The sequence below is a fragment of the Podarcis cretensis genome, assembly GCF_951804945.1.
Source record: "Podarcis cretensis genome assembly, chromosome: 9".
Classification (NCBI taxonomy): domain Eukaryota; kingdom Metazoa; phylum Chordata; class Lepidosauria; order Squamata; family Lacertidae; genus Podarcis; species Podarcis cretensis.
The window spans coordinates 2612911-2633724 of record NC_137178.1 but is presented as its reverse complement, the minus strand read 5'-3'; the positions used below and the strand labels follow the sequence as shown (position 1 = coordinate 2633724).

Here is a 20814-nt window from a genome sequence, read left to right as displayed (position 1 = left end):
AGTGCTTTTTTCCTAAAAAAATATATATTCTCTCATTTTGACTCAGGAAAAAAAACCAACATTTTATAATTCAAATCGGGAAAAATAAATACAGTAAATGGACAAAGGTACAAAGATACAGAAACTGTTTAGGGGGGTGCGTACCCCTGTGTCCCCCCCCCCGGGAAAAAGCGCTGCATGGAACTGTAGAAATGGAAGGGGCCCCCCAAGAGTCTCGGTAGTGGCGCCTGCCCTGTGGAACTCCCTCCCACCAGATGTCAAAGAGAACAACAACCACCAGACTTTAAGAAGACATCTGAAGGCTGCCCTGTTTAGGGAAGCTTTTAATGTTTGATGCATTACTGTATTTTAATATTTTGTTGGAAGCCGCACAGAGTGGCTGGGGAAGCCCAGCCAGATGGGTGGTGTATAAATAATAAATTGTTGTTGTTGTTGTTGTTGTTGTTGTTGTTGTTGTTAAGTTCAACCCCCTGCAATGCAGGAATCACAGCTAACGCGCCTAATAAATGAGGTAGAGATTCAAGATCTGAGATTGGGAACACTCCCAAGAAGTCGAGGAGCAATGTTTAGCAATCTGGAGTTGTTCTGGAGTTGCCTTGGGTAAAAGCAGCATTGCAGTGGAGGCCGGATGGTCCATGGTGGGGCTGAGGCCAGTTAGCCTTCCCACCCCCCACCCCCCAAGGCTAAACAGATGTAGGGAAGCTCCCTGACCTGGCCAAGGTTTCAGGAAACAGGCCATTTCCCCACAACTTCCCTCTTGAGAGTCTCCTGCCTTCCGGCTTCCCTACCTTGGCTTCAAGACGGAAGCCTTTCTTTAGAATTACGGACCTTGGCTCTCAAACAAGCATGCACAGATCTAAAAGCAGCCTTCAGATTAGCACCTCAGAGTCACTTTTGGAGAAGACAGCATTTGAAAACCAAAATCCCTCTGATCTCTTTCAGCTTCTGCCTTCTGGAAGAAGGTCCAGGGTTATAAAGACTAGGACTAGCCGCCTAAGAAACAGTTTCTACCCAAATGCGATTTTGGTTTTAAACGCAGTGTAAGGTAGTCTCTATGGGAGTATATTGTGTTTAATTATGGGGTATCAGAGTTTTTAGGGTGCTAACCAGGTTGGGATAACTGGGATAGCAGGCTTGTTGGGTTTTGAATGTTTTATGTAGATTTTCAATTTCGTTGTTCTGTATGGGACAATGACAATAAAGATTATCGTATCGTATCGTAACTCGGAAGGTGTGTCACCTGAGCCACTCAGCCTGAGCCACAAAGAGAAATGTTTTGCCTCAGCTCACACCTAGGGAGGGCTTAGCTTTGTTCTGGCCCTTTGGGCCCAGTGCCTCTGAACATGTACAAAGTGTAGTGTAGCGGTTAGACCAGTGTTCTGGGCCACAACCCTGCTTGGTTCCATAAACTCAGCCCCAGCGCCTCCTTGCTCAAAACAGCGGTTTGCACGACCCATGGAGGAAGATAATAATACAGTAACAACAACAACAACAACAACAACAACAACAACAACAACAATTTATTTGTACCCTGCCCATCTGGCTGGGCTTCCCCAGCCACTCTGGGCGGCTTCCAACAAAGATTAAAAATACACCAAAATGTCACACATTAAAAGCTTCCCTAAACAGATGCCTTCAGATGTCTTCTAAAAGTCTGGTAGTTGTTGCTCTCTTTGACATCTAGTGGGAGGGTGTTCCACAGGCAGGCGCCACCACCGAGAAGGGGATAGACAGGAAGTCTAGTGTGTTGGTATGTATATGATTTTTTTTGGGGGGGGGGAATTGTTTTTGTTTTTTCTCTTTGTTCTTTCTTTAGTTTCATTTTCTTTCTAGGTATATAAAATTTGTATATAATTTTTGTATGCATGTTGGAAATTATATTATAGTAAGTCCTGTAATGTCATATGAAAACGTTTACCAATGTAATATAAGAATGTTAACAAATAAATAAAATTCAAATTCAAAAAAAAGATAAAGAAAGATATAATGTCAGGATAAATGAATCCCAGAATCATAGAGTTGGAAGGGACCCTGAGGGACATCTAGTCCAACCCCCTGCAATGCTTAACCTCTGCTTAAAAACCTCCCCGCTTCCTTGCAAGACGGTCACAGGGGGCTTTGTCAAAAGCCTTGCTGAAGTCAAGATACGCTATGTCCGCAGCATTCCCCTGATCCACCAAGCTTGTAACTCCATCAAAAAAAAAGAAAAGAAATGAGATTCGTGTGGCATGACTTGTTTTTGAGAAGCCCATGGGGCTTTTTAGTAATCGTATGTACAATACTCCCTTCCTGAGCATGTGCAGCATGCCTTTGCTTTGTGAGGCAGACCAGGTTTTGTGTTCAGAAAGGGTCCTAGGGTTGTTGATCTGAGAGAGGGGTTGAATACTTCTGCTTAGAAGGAGAGGGAGGGGCATTGTGATTCTAATCCTGGAAACTTCAGGTGTGGACCTCGCTGGTAGACTCAGCTCCCCTTCCTACAGGCAGAGCTGCAGTGAGACGGGTTCTTTATTAACTGTGGTTTGTTCTCCTAATAAAATCAAATGAAGACCAGATGCGTGGAAACCTTAATTTAAACCACTGTCTTCTGATGCTTTCCCCTTTTTCTTACTGTTTTTAAAATGGCTCCGTCAGAGAATAGGCGGCCCAAGAGGGAAAACTGGGTGGAGCTGGGTAGAAGATGCACATACCACCTGCGGAACTCACTGCCACAAGATATTCTCCCATCTCTTGCGGGGGTGCAATTAGTGCCAGCACCGTCCGTTAAGAGTTTGGGTGTAATCTTCGACACCTCCCTTTCCATGGAGGCGCAGATTGCAGCTATAACAAAGGCGGCATTTTTTCATCTCCGCCAAGCTAAGCAGTTGGCTCTTTACCTCTCTCGCCCTGACCTAGCCACTGTGATCCACGCGACGGTCACCTCCAGACTCGATTATTGTAACTCGCTCTACGTGGGGCTGCCCTTGAGACTGACCCAGAAACTCCAGCGGGTGCAGAATGCCACGCAAGACTCCTTACGGGGTCCTTGCTGTGAGATCACATTCACCCGGTGCTATACCAGCTGCACTGGCACCCGGTGGAGTACAGGATCAGGTTTAAGGTACTGGTTTTAACCTTTAAAGCCCTATACGGCCTAGGACCCTCGTACCTACGGGACCACCTCTCCTGGTATGCCCCACGGAGGACCTTACGGTCTTCAAACAAAAACATCTTGGTGGTCCCGGGACACAGGGAGGTTAGGCTGGCCTCAAGCAGAGCCAGGGCTTTTTCGGCCGTGGCCCCGATCTGGTGGAACGCTCTGCCACAAGAGACTAGGGCCCTGCGGGACTTGACATCTTTCCGTAGGGCCTGCAAGACGGAGCTGTTCCACCAGGCCTTTGGCCAAGGCACAGCCTGACCCCCTCCTTTGGTAATCCTCACAGAACTCTAGCCCAATGGTTGCCATTCATTTGATTTTAGAATGAATTGATTTTAGAATGCTGTATTATTTTACTGTTGTTAGCCGCTCTGAGTCCGGCTTTGGCTGGGGAGGGCGGGATATAAATGAAATTGTATTTTTTTAAAAATTATTATTATTATTATTATTATTATTATTATTATTGCAAAGGCAACTGACCACATGGGTATCAGCCCATCTCACCTTGGCTTAATGTGGATTGTGCTTCCTTTTAATTCCCCCAGCTACTGCTGCCCCACACTTTCTCATCCCTATGCAGTCAGTGGCCTAGTGCGTATCTAGAATCATAGAATCATAGAATCATAGAATCATAGAGTTGGAAGAGACCACAAGGGCCATCGAGTCCAACCCCCTGCCAAGCAGGAAGCACCATCAGAGCACTCCTGACATATGGTTGTCAAGCCTCTGCTTAAAGACCTCCAAAGAAGGAGACTCCACCACACTCCTTGGCAGCAAATTCCACTGTCCAACAGCTCTTACTGTCAGGAAGTTCTTCCTAATGTTTAGGTGGAATCTTCTTTCTTGTAGTTTGGAACCATTGCTCCGTGTCCGCTTCTCTGGAGCAGCAGAAAACAACCTTTCTCCCTCCTCTATGTGACATCCTTTTATATATTTGAACATGGCTATCATATCACCCCTTAACCTCCTCTTCTCCAGGCTAAACATGCCCAGCTCCCTTAGCCGTTCCTCATAAGGCATCGTTTCCAGGCCTTTGACCATTTTGGTTGCCCTCCTCTGGACACGTTCCAGTTTGTCAGTGTCCTTCTTGAACTGTGGTGCCCAGAACTGGACACAGTACTCCAGGTGAGGTCTGACCAGAGCAGAATACAGTGGCACTATTACTTCCCTTGATCTAGATGCTATACTCCTATTGATGCAGCCCAGAATTGCATTGGTTTTTTTAGCTGCTGCGTCACACTGTTGGCTCATGTCAACATTTAGGGAGGGTGCCACACCAACGAGGGGGTATTGAAGGAGGCTAAAAGGGTCATGATATGAATTAAGAAGAGGTCACCAAGATTTAAGAAGGATGTTGACAAACTGGAAGGTGTGCAGAGGAGGGTGACCAACATGACCAGGGGTCTGGAAACGGAGCCTGATGAGGAACAGTCGAAGGAGCTGGCTATTTTATTTTATAAATAGTTTTTATTGATTTTTACATTTTTATCTTCATCAAAAGAACATCATCTCAGATATAAATCCAACCCAAATACCCCCCTCCCCGCTATGACTTCCCTCAGCTTCCTCCTCTGCTTTGTTGCATAATAATTTCCCTGCTTTTTGGTTATACCACAGTACTGTATTCTCTAAATTAGGCCATTTCTTTATTCTGGGGCTACCTTTGAAGGTGACCCGGAAACTGCAATTAAGCCAGAATGCGGCAGCTAGACTGGTGACTGGGGGCGGCCGCTGAGACCACATAACACCGGTCCTGAAAGACCTACATTGGCTCCCAGTATGTTTCTGAGCACAATTCAAAGTGTTGGTGCTGACCTTGAAAGCCCTAAACGGCCCAGTAGACCTGAAGGAGCATCTGCACCCCCATCGTTCTGCCTGGACACTAAGGTCCAGCTCCGAGAGCCTTCTGGCGGTTCCCTCATTGCGAGAAGCAAAGCTACAGGGAACCAGGCAGAGGGCCTTCTCGGTAGTGGTGCCTGCCCTGTGGAATGCCCTTCCACCAGATGTGAAGGAAATAAGCAGCTATCTTATCTTTAAAAGACATCTGAAGGCAGCCCTGTTTAGGGAAGTTTTTAATATTTAATGCTATATTGTTTTAACACTCGATTGGGAGCCGTTCAGAGTGGCTGGGGAAACTCAGCCAGATGGGCATGGTATAAATAAATTATTATTATTATTGTTATTATTATTATTATTATTATTATTATTATTATTAATAATAATAATAATATTAATATTATTATTGGTAATTGTAAGTCTTTAGTCAAATCCTGCTATGGAGTTCATTTCTTTACAATATTTCTGTAAGTACATCGTAAGGAGCTGGGTATTTTTAGCCTGGATGAGAGGAGATACGATAGCCATAACCTCTGGAGGTTATGGACTCTCCATCCCTGGAGGTCTTAAAGCAGAGTTTGGATGGTCATCTCCCATGGATGCTTTAGCTCTGATTCCTGCATTGCAAGGGGTTGGCCAAGAAGACACCAACCAATTTGACCTCCACTGGTCCTTTTTCAAAACCACCCAAAGGCCATCACCGTACACCGGTCTGATTCAGTAGGAACAGCTCCCTAAAAGCTAGGTACTCTGTGTCTTTACACAAAACAAATGAAATACCATGAAAACTCCTGAAACGAGAAGTTACCTTATAAAGGTAAAGGGACCCCTGACCATTAGGTCCAGTCATGACCAACTCTGGGGTTGCGGCGCTCATCTCGCTTTACTGGCCGAGGGAGCCGGCATACAGCTTCTGGGTCAAGTGGCCAGCATTACTAAGCCGCTTCTGGCTTAGTAGTGCACAGAAACGCCATTTCCCTTCCTGCTGGAGCGGTACCTATTTATCTACTTGCACTTTGACGTGCTTTCGAACTGCTAGGTTGGCAGAAGAGGGACCAAGCAACGGGAGCTCACCCCGTCGCAGGAATTCGAACCGCTGACCTTCTGATCAGCAAGCCCTAGGCTCTGTGGTTTAACCCACAGTGCCACCCGCGTCCCTTAATTATCTTATAGAAATAAACTAAATAATAAAAAACAAAAAGTTTAAGGAAAAAATTAGAAAAACCTAGAATTGTACAAAGCCTTAATGGGATGCCGGCTACAAACCTCATTTTACTGAACTATTCAGTTTCCACAGAAGGAATAGAAAAATCATAAACCTTATATGACCAAAATTCAAAAAAGGGGGTTAAAACTCCCAAAAATTCTGAAGTATTATAATCCTAGCTCAACTTAGGTAAAGCAAAGCGCAGTAATAAAGGATTAAGGACTCAAAGGTACAGTTTCTAACCCTAAATTTACAAAAAAGGTTTGAAAACCTAAATGGCAAGTTTTAGACACAGCCCAAAGCCAAACACAGTAATAAAGAGTGATCTGCCCTTTTGCTCGCTCCAGAGTGCAGGATCCGTGCGTCTTACCCTGCCTGAAGCTGGAGTCGATGGGCAGATCCGACATGAGTCCATTGGCCTGGGGCTTGTAGCTCAGGTCGATCAGCTGGTTGAGGCGGAGTTTGCGGCAGTAGATGGAGGCCGCTTCCGGCTCCAGTGCAATCAGAAGCTGCTCAGGGTTTTCCGAAGGAACCAGCCCAGCCTGGAGGAAGGAAGAGAAAGGAAGTCACTGGGAGGAAGGAGTCGTTGCAGAAGACAGCCCCAAAATCTCTCTGGAGAGCCCATGGCAAGAGCCACTCCTGATTAACATCATCCATAGAAATATGCAGTGCAGAATTCACTAGGGCAGGGCAGTTTGCATGCCCTCCAACATTTCATATATATATATACCGGTATATATTATATGTGTGTGTGTGTGTGTGTAATTTTCAACAATTATTAAACACACTTTTATATCTTATACAATTTTTTGACTTGCATCAATCACATCTGAAAATTTTCCAATCTTTTCACTTAATTTACATTTCTTACTTTCACTATTACATTTAAATCTCTTAACTAATGTCTCTCTTTGTTATGTACTGAGTTGAATAGGATCCAAAATGCAGCAGTCTGATTGGTCCTAGAACAATAGGATCCAGAATGCAGCAGTCTGATTGGTCTGCAGGAGCCACCCAATCCAGCGCCAGGTGGAAGTGAATCTGCAACCTGATTGGCTACAGGAGAATCCCGGAATTAGCCAATCACTTGGGGCCCATTGTGTAAATAATGTACAGTGGTACCTCGGGTTAAGTACTTAATTCGTTCCGGAGGTCCGTTCTTAATCTTAATCTGAAAGTGTTCTTAACCTGAAGCACCACTTTAGCTAATGGGGCCTCCCGCTGCTGCCACGCCGCCAGAGCCCTATTTCTGTTCTTATCCTGAAGCAAAGTTCTTAACCTGAAGCACTATTTCTGGGTTAGCGGAGTCTGTAACCTGAAGCGTATGTAACCCGAGGTACCACTGTAAATAAAGCAGACATTTTGGGGAAACTTCCATTCCTCACTACTCTGAGCTAAATAAAGAGCATGAAATCCACACTTGACTCCGAGCATATTTCACTCTTCTTTCTCTTCTTTGCAATATTTCATATATTTCTCCTTACAAAACTTCTTGTAATCCTACTAGCGTAATTTGTTGATTACAGTTGCTCTTCAAATAGTTTGTATACTTCTTCCAATCTTCTGTAAATCTCTGGTCCTGCAGGTTTCGAATCCTTCCTGTCACTTTATCCAATTCTGTGTAGTCCATTAATTTTGTCTGCCATTCTTCTTTCGTCAGAATTTCTTCTTGCTTCCATTTCTGGACCAACAATACTCTTGCCACCCTCCAACATTTCTCTGATGAAAATAAGGACGTCCTATTCCATAACAGTAGTTTTACTATTTATACCCCTTCCATCTGACTGGGTTGCCCCAGCCACTCTGGGCAAATTCCAACATATATAAAAACATAATAAAACATTAAACATTAAAAAAAACTTCCCTATACAAGGCTTCCTTCAGATGGCTCGGAGGTCTGACAACTCCATACCTTCCAACATTTCTCCAATGAAAATAGGGACATCCTAAGATATCACCTTGCCAACAAAGATCCGTATAGTTAAAGCTATGGTTTTCCCAGTAGTGATGTATGCAAGTGAGAGCTGGACCATAAAGAAGGCTGATCACCGAAGAATTGATGTTTTTGAATTATGGTGCTGGAGGAGACTCTTGAGAGTCCCATGGACTGCAAGAAGATCAAACCTCTCCATTCTGAAGGAAATCAGCCCTGAGTGCTCACTGGAAGAACAGATCCTGAAGAGAAGACTCCCTGGAAAAGACCCTGATGTTGGGAAAGATGGAGGGCACAAGGAGAAGGGGATGACAGAGGACGAGATGGTTGGACAGTGTTCTCGAAGCTACCAACATGAGTTTGACCAAACTGCGGGAGGCAGTAGAAGACAGGAGTGCCTGGCGTGCTCAGGTCCAGGGGGTCACGAAGTGTCAGACACCACTAAACTGAGGCATCTAATCATAGCCTGCATTTTTATTAAGGCTTGATCAGGGCCTGTATTTTAAAATGAGCTTAAAGATTTTCAAATGTTCATGCCAGGCAGAAGAGCAGCTGCCTAAGAACCTTGGCAATGTTTTTCCTCCTAGACAAGGGGCCCCCCTGATTTATAGCAGAAAACAATTCTCAAAGTCAAAGGGAATTACAGGCTGACAGCCAAGGTTACACTGACCCTACATATTACAGAAGATAAAAAAAAGAGATAAACATAATTAAGAGTTGATAAATAGTAAAATAAAACCATGTGCCTCCCATTAAACTTGAGCCATATTTTCCTAAGGTTGAAAGGTCAAGAGCAGTGAAAAAGGCAACTGGCTGGCAGAAAGGAAGAGAGTATTTTGGGAAGTCTTTTTCTAAAGTTGTTTCTTTCTTAAACTGAGATCCTTTTAAGATTTCTTTTCCTTTTAAAAGGTTATTTATGTTATGTATTAAATATATTGGCTTAAATGTAATTATGCAAAGGAATTAGAAACTAAGAAATGTTAAATCCTTATGCTAGATTCTTATTTCATATAGTTGGAAGAGATCACAGGGGCCATCAGCCACCAGCCCAGCCCCCCTTGCCAAGCAGGAAACATCATTAGAGCATACATATGGTTGTCAAGCTTTTGTTTAGAGACCTCCAAAGGAAGGAGATCTTTCAATGATGATCCTTGACATCTGTTTAAGATAAAAATTTAAGATTAAACCATTTGTTTTGGAGGGCAATAGGGCGAGGTGAGCTGGTAATTAAAGTTCCTTGTTGAGACACATGTAAGATATATTACTACTTATTTGTCATTTATAGATAGAAGAATATATAGCTTTTTGTTTCCCATAAAAGGGCAGAAGGAAATGGGTGTATCTTTTGTGATTGGTTCTAGCAAACAACCAATAGGAATTTCAACCAGGCTGATTGGACAGAGGCAGCCACAGGAGGAGCAAGGGGGCTGGATTAAGGAAATATAAGTGCTGGCCAGAATGGCAGGAGGCCAGGCCAGAGCTTGGTAACCATATACCACTGTGCCTCATATTTATTTGTCTGACAAATAAATTATTATTTTAATTTCTCTATTGCTGCGTTGAATATTTCATTCCAGCTAAGCGTTAACCACAAGCAGGGTGCTACAAAACGACTAAACAACAAAGGAAAAGGGGGACATTCCAAGATAAAATCAGAACCTGAGACAGCTTATGTAAATCAGGGATGTCCCTGGAAAATAGTGAAACTTTGAGGGTCTGAGTTGGAGCATATTACAGCAGTAAGAATGTTATTTGCCCAAAAATGGAAAGAAGAAGAAGTCCTAAGGAAAGAAGAATGGATGCAAAAACTTATGGAATATGCAGAAATGGTGAAACTTACCGGAAAAATAAGAAATCAAGATAACAAACTTTTTTATAAAAGAATGGAAATGGTTCATTGAATATCTACAAACAAATTGTAAACAGATAAGGACATTGGCAGGGTTATTGTAACAACCTGCAGTTATACAAGAGTATATAATTAAAGTAGTTTAATAAAAGAATAACTTAAGTGAATTTAGAATATGCAGGAAATGATAAAAATAAATTTAAGGAACCACAGAAAGAGGAGGAAGGAAGTCGTGTTTTGAAATGTTAAAATGACTGCAAAACTATTGAAATGTACTGTATATAACTGAAAACCATATTATTATTTTTTTAAAAGAAAAAACAGCTCAATGGCAGCCAAAACCACAGAGGGGCACGTGAGTCTCACAGGCATCTGACATCCTGAATTTATTGTGTGAACGCCAGACTCCTGACCTGAAACACTTGGCCTAGCTGCAAGGCAGACCCAAAAGCGAAAATAACAGAGCACCACTAGTAATCACACACAGTGGTACCTCGGGTTACATACGCTTCAGGTTACATACGCTTCAGGTTACAGACTCCGCTAACCCAGAAATAGTGCTTCAGGTTAAGAACTTTGCTTCAGGATGAGAACAGAAATGGCGGCGCGGCGGCAGCAGGAGGCCCCATTAGCTAAAGTGGTGCTTCAGGTTAAGAACAGTTTCAGGTTAAGAACAGACCTCCAGAACAAATTAAGTACTTAACCCGAGGTACCACTGTACAGCTCCCAAGTTAAAACAGTTCAGTGCATCATCAGAGATTTACAACATCTCCTAGACAATGACAGTTCTCAAGCTCTGGGAGGAAGACCTTTCATTGCCTACAGACAGCCACCCAATCTTAAACAGCTCCTCACCCACAATAATACAACAACCAGAGTTAACATGGACACTGATACCAGAGCCTGCAATAAACCCAGATGCTAACTTTGCTGCCACATACACCCAGACAACACCATCACTGGACCCAACAACATCTATAACAATACCATCTCAGGCCTATTTAATGGCTCATCTTCTAATGTTTATTCGGAATCCCCTTTCTTGTAACTTGAAGCCACAGGTTCGAGTCCTCCCCTCCAGAGCAGGAGAAGACAATCTTGCCCCATCTTCCATGTGATGACCCTTTAGATATGTGAAGATGGCTGTCATATCTCCTCGCAGCCTCCTCTATTCCAGCCTAAACGTACCCAGCTCCTTCAACCATTCCTCATAAGGCTTGGCTTCTAGACCCTTGATCATCCTGCTTGCCCTCCTCAGCACACATTCCAGCTCATCAACATCCTTCTCAAATTGTGGTGCCCAGAACTGGACACAGGAGGACTCCAGGTGTGGTCTGACCAAGGCAGGAGAGAGCAGGACTATAGAATCATAGAATCCTAGAATCACAGAGTTGGAAGAGACCACAAGGGCCATCGAGTCCAACCTCCTGCCAAGCAGGAAACACCATCAGAGCACTCCTGACATATGGTTGTCAAGCCTCTGCTTAAAGACCTCCAAAGAAGGAGACTCCACCACACTCCTTGGCAGCAAATTCCACTGTCGAACAGCTCTTACTGTCAGGAAGTTCTTCCTAATGTTTAGGTGGAATCTTCTTTCTTGTAGTTTGGAGCCATTGCTCCGTGTCCGCTTCTCTGGAGCAGCAGAAAACAACCTTTCTCCCTCCTCTATGTGACATCCTTTTATATATTTGAACATGGCTATCATATCACCCCTTAACCTCCTCTTCTCCAGGCTAAACATGCCCAGCTCCCTTAGCCGTTCCTCATAAGGCATCGTTTCCAGGCCTTGGACCATTTTGGTTGCCCTCCTCTGGACACGTTCCAGTTTGTCAGTGTCCTTCTTGAACTGTGGTGCCCAGAACTGGACACAGTACTCCAGGTGAGGTCTGACCAGAGCAGAATACAGTGGCACTATTACTTCCCTTGATCTAGATGCTATACTCCTATTGATGCAGCCCAGAATTGCATTGGCTTTTTTAGCTGCCGCGTCACACTGTTGGCTCATGTCAAGTTTGTGGTCAACCAAGACTCCTAGATCCTTTTCACATGTACTGCTCTCAAGCCAGGTGTCCCCCATCTTGTATTTGTGCCTCTCATTTTTTTTGCCCAAGTGCAATACTTTACATTTCTCCCTGTTAAAATTCATCTTGTTTGTTTTGGCCCAGTTCTCTAATCTGTCAAGGTCGTTTTGAAGTATGACTTCCTTTGATCTGGACACTAGACTTCTGTTGGTGCAGCCTAGAAGAGCATTGGCTTTTTCACTCACCAGGTAGGCAGCCTCCCTCATGAACTGCTTGGCAGGCTGTTTCCAGATGGCCGGCACGGTGATCACCCACCGGATGGCATCTTTCTCTGGCAAGGCTGGGCACTGGTCCTTGAGTTCCTGGAAGTCACAGGGAACAAAGCAGGAGGCATTGACTCTCCACTGGCTCCAAGAAACGGAGGGAGAAGGGAGCAGCCATAGGAAGGAGAGGCAAAATCTTATTCACTGTCACGGCTAAAAAATGGCCGCTGTTTCTTTAATGCTAAAAGAACTAAGTCAGCATGAGTCAGTGGCCTACAATGACTCATGCAACCTTTCACCAAATTGTAACGGTATATATAGAGTGGTCAATGTTAGTGTTGGGTGTTGGGTTGGCTGGATGGATGGATGATAGAAAGCTGGTTGCATTTGGTGTTTGTAAAAGCTGTCAGTCGTGGTTGGAGAGGAAGACTTTTTAAGAATAAAAGGAGCAATACTCTGCAAGAATACTCTTTCTCAAAGACTCTTTTGTGCCAACTAAGATCTGAGGACTAGGCAAAGGAGTAAAAAGGAGATCAGAACCTTTTCCTTTTCCAAACACTGACATTCACTGCTACTTCTAACTGGAAGGAATGCAGATTGTTGCAAGGTAACATGCAGATAGCTGCCTGGCAGCCAGGTCCCAGACCAGCCCATGATATTTTGCTGCCTGAAGTGGAGCCCAAATGCTGCCTCTTCCACACAATTTGGACCACCACCTTCAAGGTCCTCCTGCGACATCCAAACACCAATTCTTCTCTCTTCTCCGCCCACCTCTCCCTGGCACTGCCTGAATCCAGTCACTCTTCTGTGCTGCACCAGCCCTGGAAACTGCCATATTGTGGGTACCTCCCAAATCTGTTTGGAGAGGGAGATATCGGAGATGTGGGGCCATCACTGAAAAGGCTGCTTATCCAGTTGGCACCTACCTCAGCTTGGAGAAGGGCCTGTGTAGCTGATTGAGCTTCGTGATCAGGCAAGCTTACGGGGAGAAGGTGGCTACTCTGGTCCCAAGCTGTGTATGTGTGTGTGTGTCTCCATGCACAGGGGGCCTGCAAACCTATCCCACAGTGTCTCTCCCTCACCTTGCTGTTCCCTGCTTGCATTAGAATGGAAAAAAAGCTTTCTATTGCAACAAAGGGCTTTTTCCAAGCCTAACTGCAGCACACAAGTAATTGAGGGGGGGGTGTGTGTGAGCTGCAATATAGGGCATGGATGCCCCTCCAGAGGGCAACAGTGCAATAACATTGGGGGAAGCACTGCAGAAGAACTAATAAAGCAGAATGATCAACTGGCTAGTTTAACAGAGGCAATTAGAGACCACACTAGACAAGAATTTCAAAAAGCATGGGGGAAATGCAGAGAATACTTCACAAAACAGTGCCCTAAAATTCATACCAGGACTTGTTTTGATTAATTTCTGCTGGAGACTTTGTGGATATTTAAGTTATAATTAGAAAAATCTTAATAATTATTCATAACGGAAACAGCTTATAAGTATTTACTTCTTATAAGGAGGCCAGATACAGGATAAAGGAAGTCTTTTATTTGGTTGTTTGTATTGTTGTATGTTATGCTTATTGTTTGTTATGTTTGTGTTTAATGAGGGAGGATTTCTGTTTATGTTATGTTGTAAATAAAATTTCCAATAAAAATAAAAATTTAAAAATATAATAAAGCAGAATAATGTCCGGTGTATAAACCCACCTCGAATGTACTATTACTGCATCAGTAACATGTTTCAGAAAACCCCTGCAAAGGAACTGCCATCTACAGGGGCCCCAAGTCTGCGAAGAAGAAATATTAGCAAAAGGAGGGTCTCTGAGTGGAAAAGAAACTGTGGGAGAGGCTAAAAAGGAGACTGCAACAAATTATTACGGTGGAGGAGAAACACCAGCCGGTCAAATGCCTTCTCCAGACAACTGCAGAAAGTTATTTCATGACCAGCCGAATTTTGTCTCTGTGTGACTTCTCTGCATGACAGACACGCACCTCTGGGTGTCTCCCCCCCCCTTCCCTTACCTGCAGTGCTTGTCGCTTAAAGAAGTGGAGAGCATGAGCAAAGACCTGCAGAGCCTGCACCTTCTTCCCATTCACTGCTTCCAGTTCGGTTTTCATGGTTAAGTCCTAGCAAAAGAGGAGGGAAACAGAGATGGATTGCCCTCAGTTCATTCAGTAGCCCCCATCTTGGTCAAGATGGAGCTGTTCCACCATGCCTTTGGCTGAGGCCCCCCCTTCTGTAATTCTCATAGGGGTTAGAAATCTAGCTCAATGGTTGCCATTAATTTGACTCTGAATTGATTTTAGAAGGAATTGCTTTTAGAATGTATTTCAATTAATTGATTGTGATTTTATGTAAACTTTGTTATTTTTACTGTTGTTAGCCCCTCTGAGCCCGGCTTTGGCTGGGGAGGGCAGGATATAAATAAATTATTATTATTATTATTTATTATTATTATTATTATTATTATTATTAGTGGCAGCAGCTCTCCAGGATTCCAGGCAGGAGTCTCCTCTAACCCTATGGGAGATGCCAGGAATTGAACCTGGGAACCTTCTGCTTGTAAGGCAAACACTCTGCCACTGAGCCATGGTCCTTCCATGGTGAAACCCTCTCAGCTTCAGGGCTATGAAGTCCCACTCTTGGCTTTGGACACCCAGGGAAGCAAGCTTGTCCTTTGCTTATTCCCTTGTAGGCTTTCTCCACGGGGAACTGACCAAGGTCCTGATCTTTTCCCACCGACACGCCCTGCCCCCTTGTTACATCTCACCTGGACTCCTGCTGGCTTCTAGCCTCAAGGGGACATACACAGGCCCCTTGAGCCTCTCATAAATATTCCCTTCTCCACCTGCATGCTTCCACCTAGACCACCACCCAGTGACAGACTGCATTGCAACTCCATTTTTAAGCTAGCCTTAAGCATGTCTTTGTAACCGAATAGTCCTTTTCAGCCTACCTGAGCAAAGCTGCTCTGCTACTCTTCAAGAAGTATTCTGAGTGAGTAAATGTAATTTTACCTTGTTTTTGATTGTTATTTTAAGAGGGGGAGATGGAGTAATGCTAGGAGAACCCAATCTGCCTTAAAGCACCCTGAATTCCTAATGTCTCAACAAATGAAACTGATCTGTAAAAATGCCACATGGGGGGAAAAACACGAGAGAGACATTGCAAACACTTTTGTAAAACAAGAAAATCTTTAATAAAAAAGCTTATCAATTCAGTATATTTTCTTTTAATTGTCAAATAATTCTGTGTACATTGTGGCAGCCTTTGGCTATGTGCAATAAAACTGACTGAGACTGGGACTAATAAAAAAGCAAACAAAAATTAAACGCTAAAACTAGCCTATCTAAGCTGCCCTTTTAAGATGGAAAGGGATACCATTCTGCTGAACTCACAAACATGAGGAAGGAAGGACAGTATCTAATAAATATATCTTCTCTTAGCATCTATCCATATTCCAACATGACCATCAGCTGCAAATTGCACATGGGAGTTTGAAGATCACCTGGGAGATCATCTGTGTCATGGCCCAATGGAACAGACAGAATCTCCCTGAAGGCAAATGGGTTTCCTCTTAAGTAGCTTAATTCAAAGTGTTCACATGGCATTCTTAACAAAACAGATGTGCACAAACAGGTTAGAATCACCAAGTCCTGCCTTTAGGTTATCAGAACCTGCCTAACTTGTTCCTGGTCGTCTCTGAGAGCTCAGAGTTTGAGATATCAACACCAATCATCACACCTCTCTTTGGAAAGGAAAAAAAAAAACCAAACAACTGAGAGAGGCTGCTTTCATTTTGGATAAAGAGCACCCAGCGTCCAGGAGAAGCTTGGGGGCGACTGAAAACTGAAGGTCACTTTTGTTGCGTTGTTCTCAACGAAGAATGCAACAAACATCTTGCAAAATAAATACAGCAGAATAGATGGAAGCCTCGTGGTTACAAATTGCACAAATTGCTTTCCTTCACTGGAGGTTTTTAAGCAGAGATTGGATGGGCATCTGTTCAGGATTCTTTAGCTGGGATCCCTGCATTGCAGGGGTCATATGGTCCCTGACAGAGGGCCACCCAACCTCTGCTTAAAAACCTCCAAGGAAGGAGGGTGTGATGGCCTGGGACTCGGGCTTGGAGCTGGAGGAGTCTCAGTCTGCACAGGATCCTTTGCCTCAGGAGGCATCTGAACCGAGTCTGGGGCCTGATTCTGAAGAGCCCCAATCTGCACAGGTTCCCCTGCAAGCACCAGCTGGGCCGAGTCAGGGGCCTGAGCCTGCCCTGGCTCCAGATGTGGGGATTACCTCGTTGCCTCCAGCTGGGCCATCACTTACAGCTGCTCCACTACCTGTTGGGTCATGGGAGGCTGAGGCGGCTCCTGGGTCTAGTAACCCACCAACATCTCCCGAGCTGCAGAGACTCAGGTTTGAGAGAAGGAGAGACCTGAGTACTCGCAGGAGGAGTGCTTGCCTTTGGGCGAGACAGGGAGGTGAGTCACCGGGGGATCAGGACCGGCCGTTACCCCGTCAGAGATAAAAGGCTGCCGGAAGCTGCCTGAGAACCTGTGCCTAACCTTGCCTGATTTCCTGCCTTGGCCCTGTCGGACTGATTCCTCATGGAATCCTTGGATTTGGGACTGGACCTGCACTGCGTTGCTTGGGTTAACCCCCGGGCCCAGCACAGAGAGTCCAGAACCTCCTGGGGCTCGACCATTCCACCTTCAAACAGTCCTTGTGAGCTCAAATATTGAGCCTCAGGGCTGAGAGGAATTTGTTGGCTGCCCTGAAACTGCTTCCATATCCCATCAGTCGAGGATACTGTGCCTTGCATGGCCCCCAAAGGAGGCTTCAGCCGCTGAACTCACGCTAGTGCTGTGGATCTTCATTTTGAACTTCTCAAAGTACAGCCAGTCACGAGCTTCGTCGGGATCCAGGTCGTGGTAGTAGTCCCTGGCGGTGTAGCCAAAGCTGTGGAAACTGCCGTCTGGAGTCAGGAGGAGGCTGGTGGGGGTCTTCTGGTGGGCTACTCCTGGGTCTCCGCCTTCCCATTTCCTGGAAGGAGGGTTCAGAAAGTGGGTTGACTTGTCTGTAACCTAAACAGGTGTGGGGAACCACAGATGCAATGGCTGGGTAGTGTCCACCCAGGCCCCTCTATTCAGCCTACGGACTCACTGAAAGAGGTCGCACATCCCCTTCCCAGTCCACTTCACTCACTGGTCCACAACCTGCTGCACAACTGGGGCATCCACAGGCAGGGGAGACGTAAATGCAGTTGTCCCTCCACCAATAAACCCAGGTAATAATAATAATAATAATAATAATAATAATAATAATAAATAAATAATAATAAAATTATTTATACCCCGTCCTCCCCGGTTCAAAAACCGGGCTAACAACAAATTTAAAATACTTAATTGTAGAAGCAGCATAAAATACAGTATAAAAACATGAATAACAATAAAATTCAAAGTTCAGAAATCAATTTAGGGGAAATCCATCTAATAAGCATTAGATAATCCCCATGGCTAGCTGGCTGAATTAGTCCTACTTGGGCCAGCGAGGAGGCCAGGGGAGAATTAGCTGTGGGGTCTCAGAGCGGGTAATCTCCATAAAAGGGGAGAGGGAGGGAAGAGAAGAGAAATAAAAGATCAGGCTGAATTCAAATTAAAGGCCAGGCAGAATAGCTCTGTCTTACAGGCCCTGCGGAAGGAAGTTAAATCCAGTTGGGCCCTGGTCTCATGGGACAGAGCATTCCACCAGTTTGGAGCCATCACTGAAAAGGTCCTGGCCCTGGTGGAGGACTTCCCTAGGGCCCGGGACCTCTAAACTATGGTTGTCCTCTGGGGGGCATACCAGGAGAGGCGGTCCCGTAAATACGAGGGCCCTAAGCCACAAAAGGCTTTAAAGGTCAAGACCAGCACATTGAACCTGACCCTGTACTCCACCAGGAGCCAGTGCAACTGGTAAAGCACTGGGTGAATATGATCCCATGGCAGGGACCCCGTGAGGAGCCTCACTGCAGCATTCTGCACCCGCTGGAGTTTGTGGGACAGTTTCAAGGGCAGCCCCGGGTAGAGCGAATTACAGTAGTCAAGCCTGGAGGTAACCGTTGCATGGATCACTATAGCCAGATCAGGGCGGGAAAGGTAAGGGACCAACTGCTTGATGCGGCAAAGGTGGAAAAATGTCACCTTGGCTGTTGCTGTAACCTGCGCCTCCATGGAAAGGGAGGCGTCAAGGATTACACCCAAACTCTTAACGGAAGGCCCTGGCACTAATTGGGCCCCCGCAAGAGAAGGTACAGGTAAAATTCATGTCAGGGACTGGGCATGGTGGGGACCGCCTTCCCAGCCTGACCCTTCCAGAGAAGAAGACGACAGTTCAGAATTTGAGGGAGGTCACAGCTCAGAGGCAGATGAGGGGGAAAGCTGGGAAATAATGGGAGGGGACGAGGAAGAAGCACAGCTGACGGATGCAGAGTCTTTGGAAAGCATTCCAGACCCTCCCTCTCCCAGAACCCGGCGGGCCTTGAAAGTAGGAGAGCAAAGAGCTCAAAGGCAGTGCTGTCAACATTTCCCTTTTCTTGCGAGGAATCCTATTCAGAATAAGGGAATGCACTTTTCAGCACCCGTAGCGATGGCGCATGAGAGAGCGAGCGGGTGGTAGTGAAATGTTTAAAAAGGATGTGAAAGAAAAAGGGTACAAAGAAAAAGATTCAAAATTTCAAACAGAAATTGTCAATAATGATTGTAAGATAATTTTCAAAATGCATAAAATTCTGTTGGAATGGCATACAATGGATGAGGAAGTAAAAGTGGTCATGATTCAATGGGCCAAAGATTTAGGATATAACATAGAAATGGATGATTGGCAAAGAATATGGAATGAAAACCTGAAGTTTACAGCATGTGTCACATTGAAAGAAAATGTTATGAAGATGGTATATAGGTGGTATATGACACCAGTAAAATTAGCAAAAATGTACAAAACTTGTAACAAATGTTGGAGATGTAAGGAGAAAGAAGGTACATTCATGCATATGTGGTGGGATTGTAAGAAAGTAAGGGGGTTCTGGGAGATGATATATAATGAACTAAAGAAAATGCTAAAATATAGCTTTGTTAAGAAACCAGAAACCTTTCTGCTGGGAATAACAAGAATGGACATAAATAGGAGAGACTGTAAACTTTTTCAGTATGCAATCACCGCAGCAAGAACACTGTTGGCCCAAAAATGGAAACAAGAAGAAGTACCGACTTTGGAAGAATGGAGGACAAAATTAACAGACTATGCAGAACTGGATAAATTAACTGGGAAAATCAGATTCCAAAAGGATCACAGGTTTTTTGAGGACTGGGGAAAATTTACGGAGTATTTGAAAACTGTATGTGAGGACTGTACAACGCTAGTGTGCTTTAAAGAAGCTTTGTGAAAATACAAGGAATATTGTTAGAAAGCAAATAAGGTCAGAAATATAGTGTTTAATGGCAATATTAAAATTAAGGAATGTGAAGATAGGATTCGAACTACGAATGATTGTCAGAGAAGTTGAGGGAGGTCCAATAAGCTAAAATATGTGATGTGTAAATTGATATGACTGGAGTTTTTCATGGAAAAAATTTTAATAAAAAAAAGAGAGAGAGAGAGAGAGAGAGAGCAAGCGGGTGGAGACTCACTCAGGGCAACGCCATTCTTCCAAGAGGCGGCATTCCCAAGCCTCTCTCTGTGAATATTGAATAAAAAGCAGTTGGTAAGAACTTTTCCTTGTCTTATCTATTCCTGGCGACCAGCCCTGGGGGTTGGATCCTGTGCCACCCTTCAACCTCACAGAGGGGGATTTTAACGCAGGGCGAGGCTTGCAGGGAATTCATTTTGACCCTCTTGTATCCGTAGAATCGCAGAGGACCCCAAAGGCCATCTAGTCCAACCCCCCTGCGATGCAGGACTCTTCCTCCCGGCAATGCCACGTACCTCATCATGTGGATGGCCTCTGGGTCACTGGCAAAACTGAAGGCGTAGCCGCTGGACGTCGTCCCAAAGTCAATGGCTACCACCACAGAGAAGGGAGCGGTTTGGCGCATCCGGATTTCATTCCTCTGGAAACAGAAGGCAGAAGATTCAGATCCTGGAGGGCAATTTCACCACACCCGGCTAAGAATGTGTGGGCTTAGCGGTGCCTTTGCCCCCCCCCCCCCGATGATTTGGACAACAGCTTCCATCAGTCCCAGACCAGGGCTGATAGGATTTGTAGTCCGAATCCTCTGGAGGGCACCCGAACGGTGAAGACTGGCTTAACCCATTTCTCAGAGTGAGATGGTGGAATCCCAGACTGTTCCACTGCAGGCTAGATGGGAGAGGATTGCTTTAGCATTGTAGACTTGGAAGGGACCCCAAGGGCCATCTAGATCAACCCCCTGAAATGCAGGAATCTGAATATTTAACTTTTAAACAGTGCTTCCCAACTAAGTAAATAAAACTGGGAGAAAGGGGGAAAGAGACAGAAAACTGTTGTAGGCAGCTGGCTTAAGACAAGCGAAAAGGACGTGTTTCGCACACTGCAGGTGGCCTCTGGGACTCACTGCC

The 20814-nt window shown here is 44.8% G+C and overlaps 1 protein-coding gene across 1 annotated transcript in view; it reads right to left on the bottom strand.

The window, feature by feature from the left end:
• HSPA12B (heat shock protein family A (Hsp70) member 12B) overlaps nt 1-20814 on the bottom strand; it is a 58292-nt gene that overhangs the window by 16895 nt on the left and 20583 nt on the right. The window contains exons 4-8 of the mRNA XM_079990845.1: nt 20203-20327; nt 17097-17283; nt 14262-14366; nt 12225-12341; nt 6547-6718 (exon numbers count right to left, since the gene is read on the bottom strand). Coding sequence (XP_079846971.1) covers nt 6547-6718; nt 12225-12341; nt 14262-14366; nt 17097-17283; nt 20203-20327 — 706 coding nt within the window. The remainder of the gene's footprint in view (nt 1-6546; nt 6719-12224; nt 12342-14261; nt 14367-17096; nt 17284-20202; nt 20328-20814) is intronic.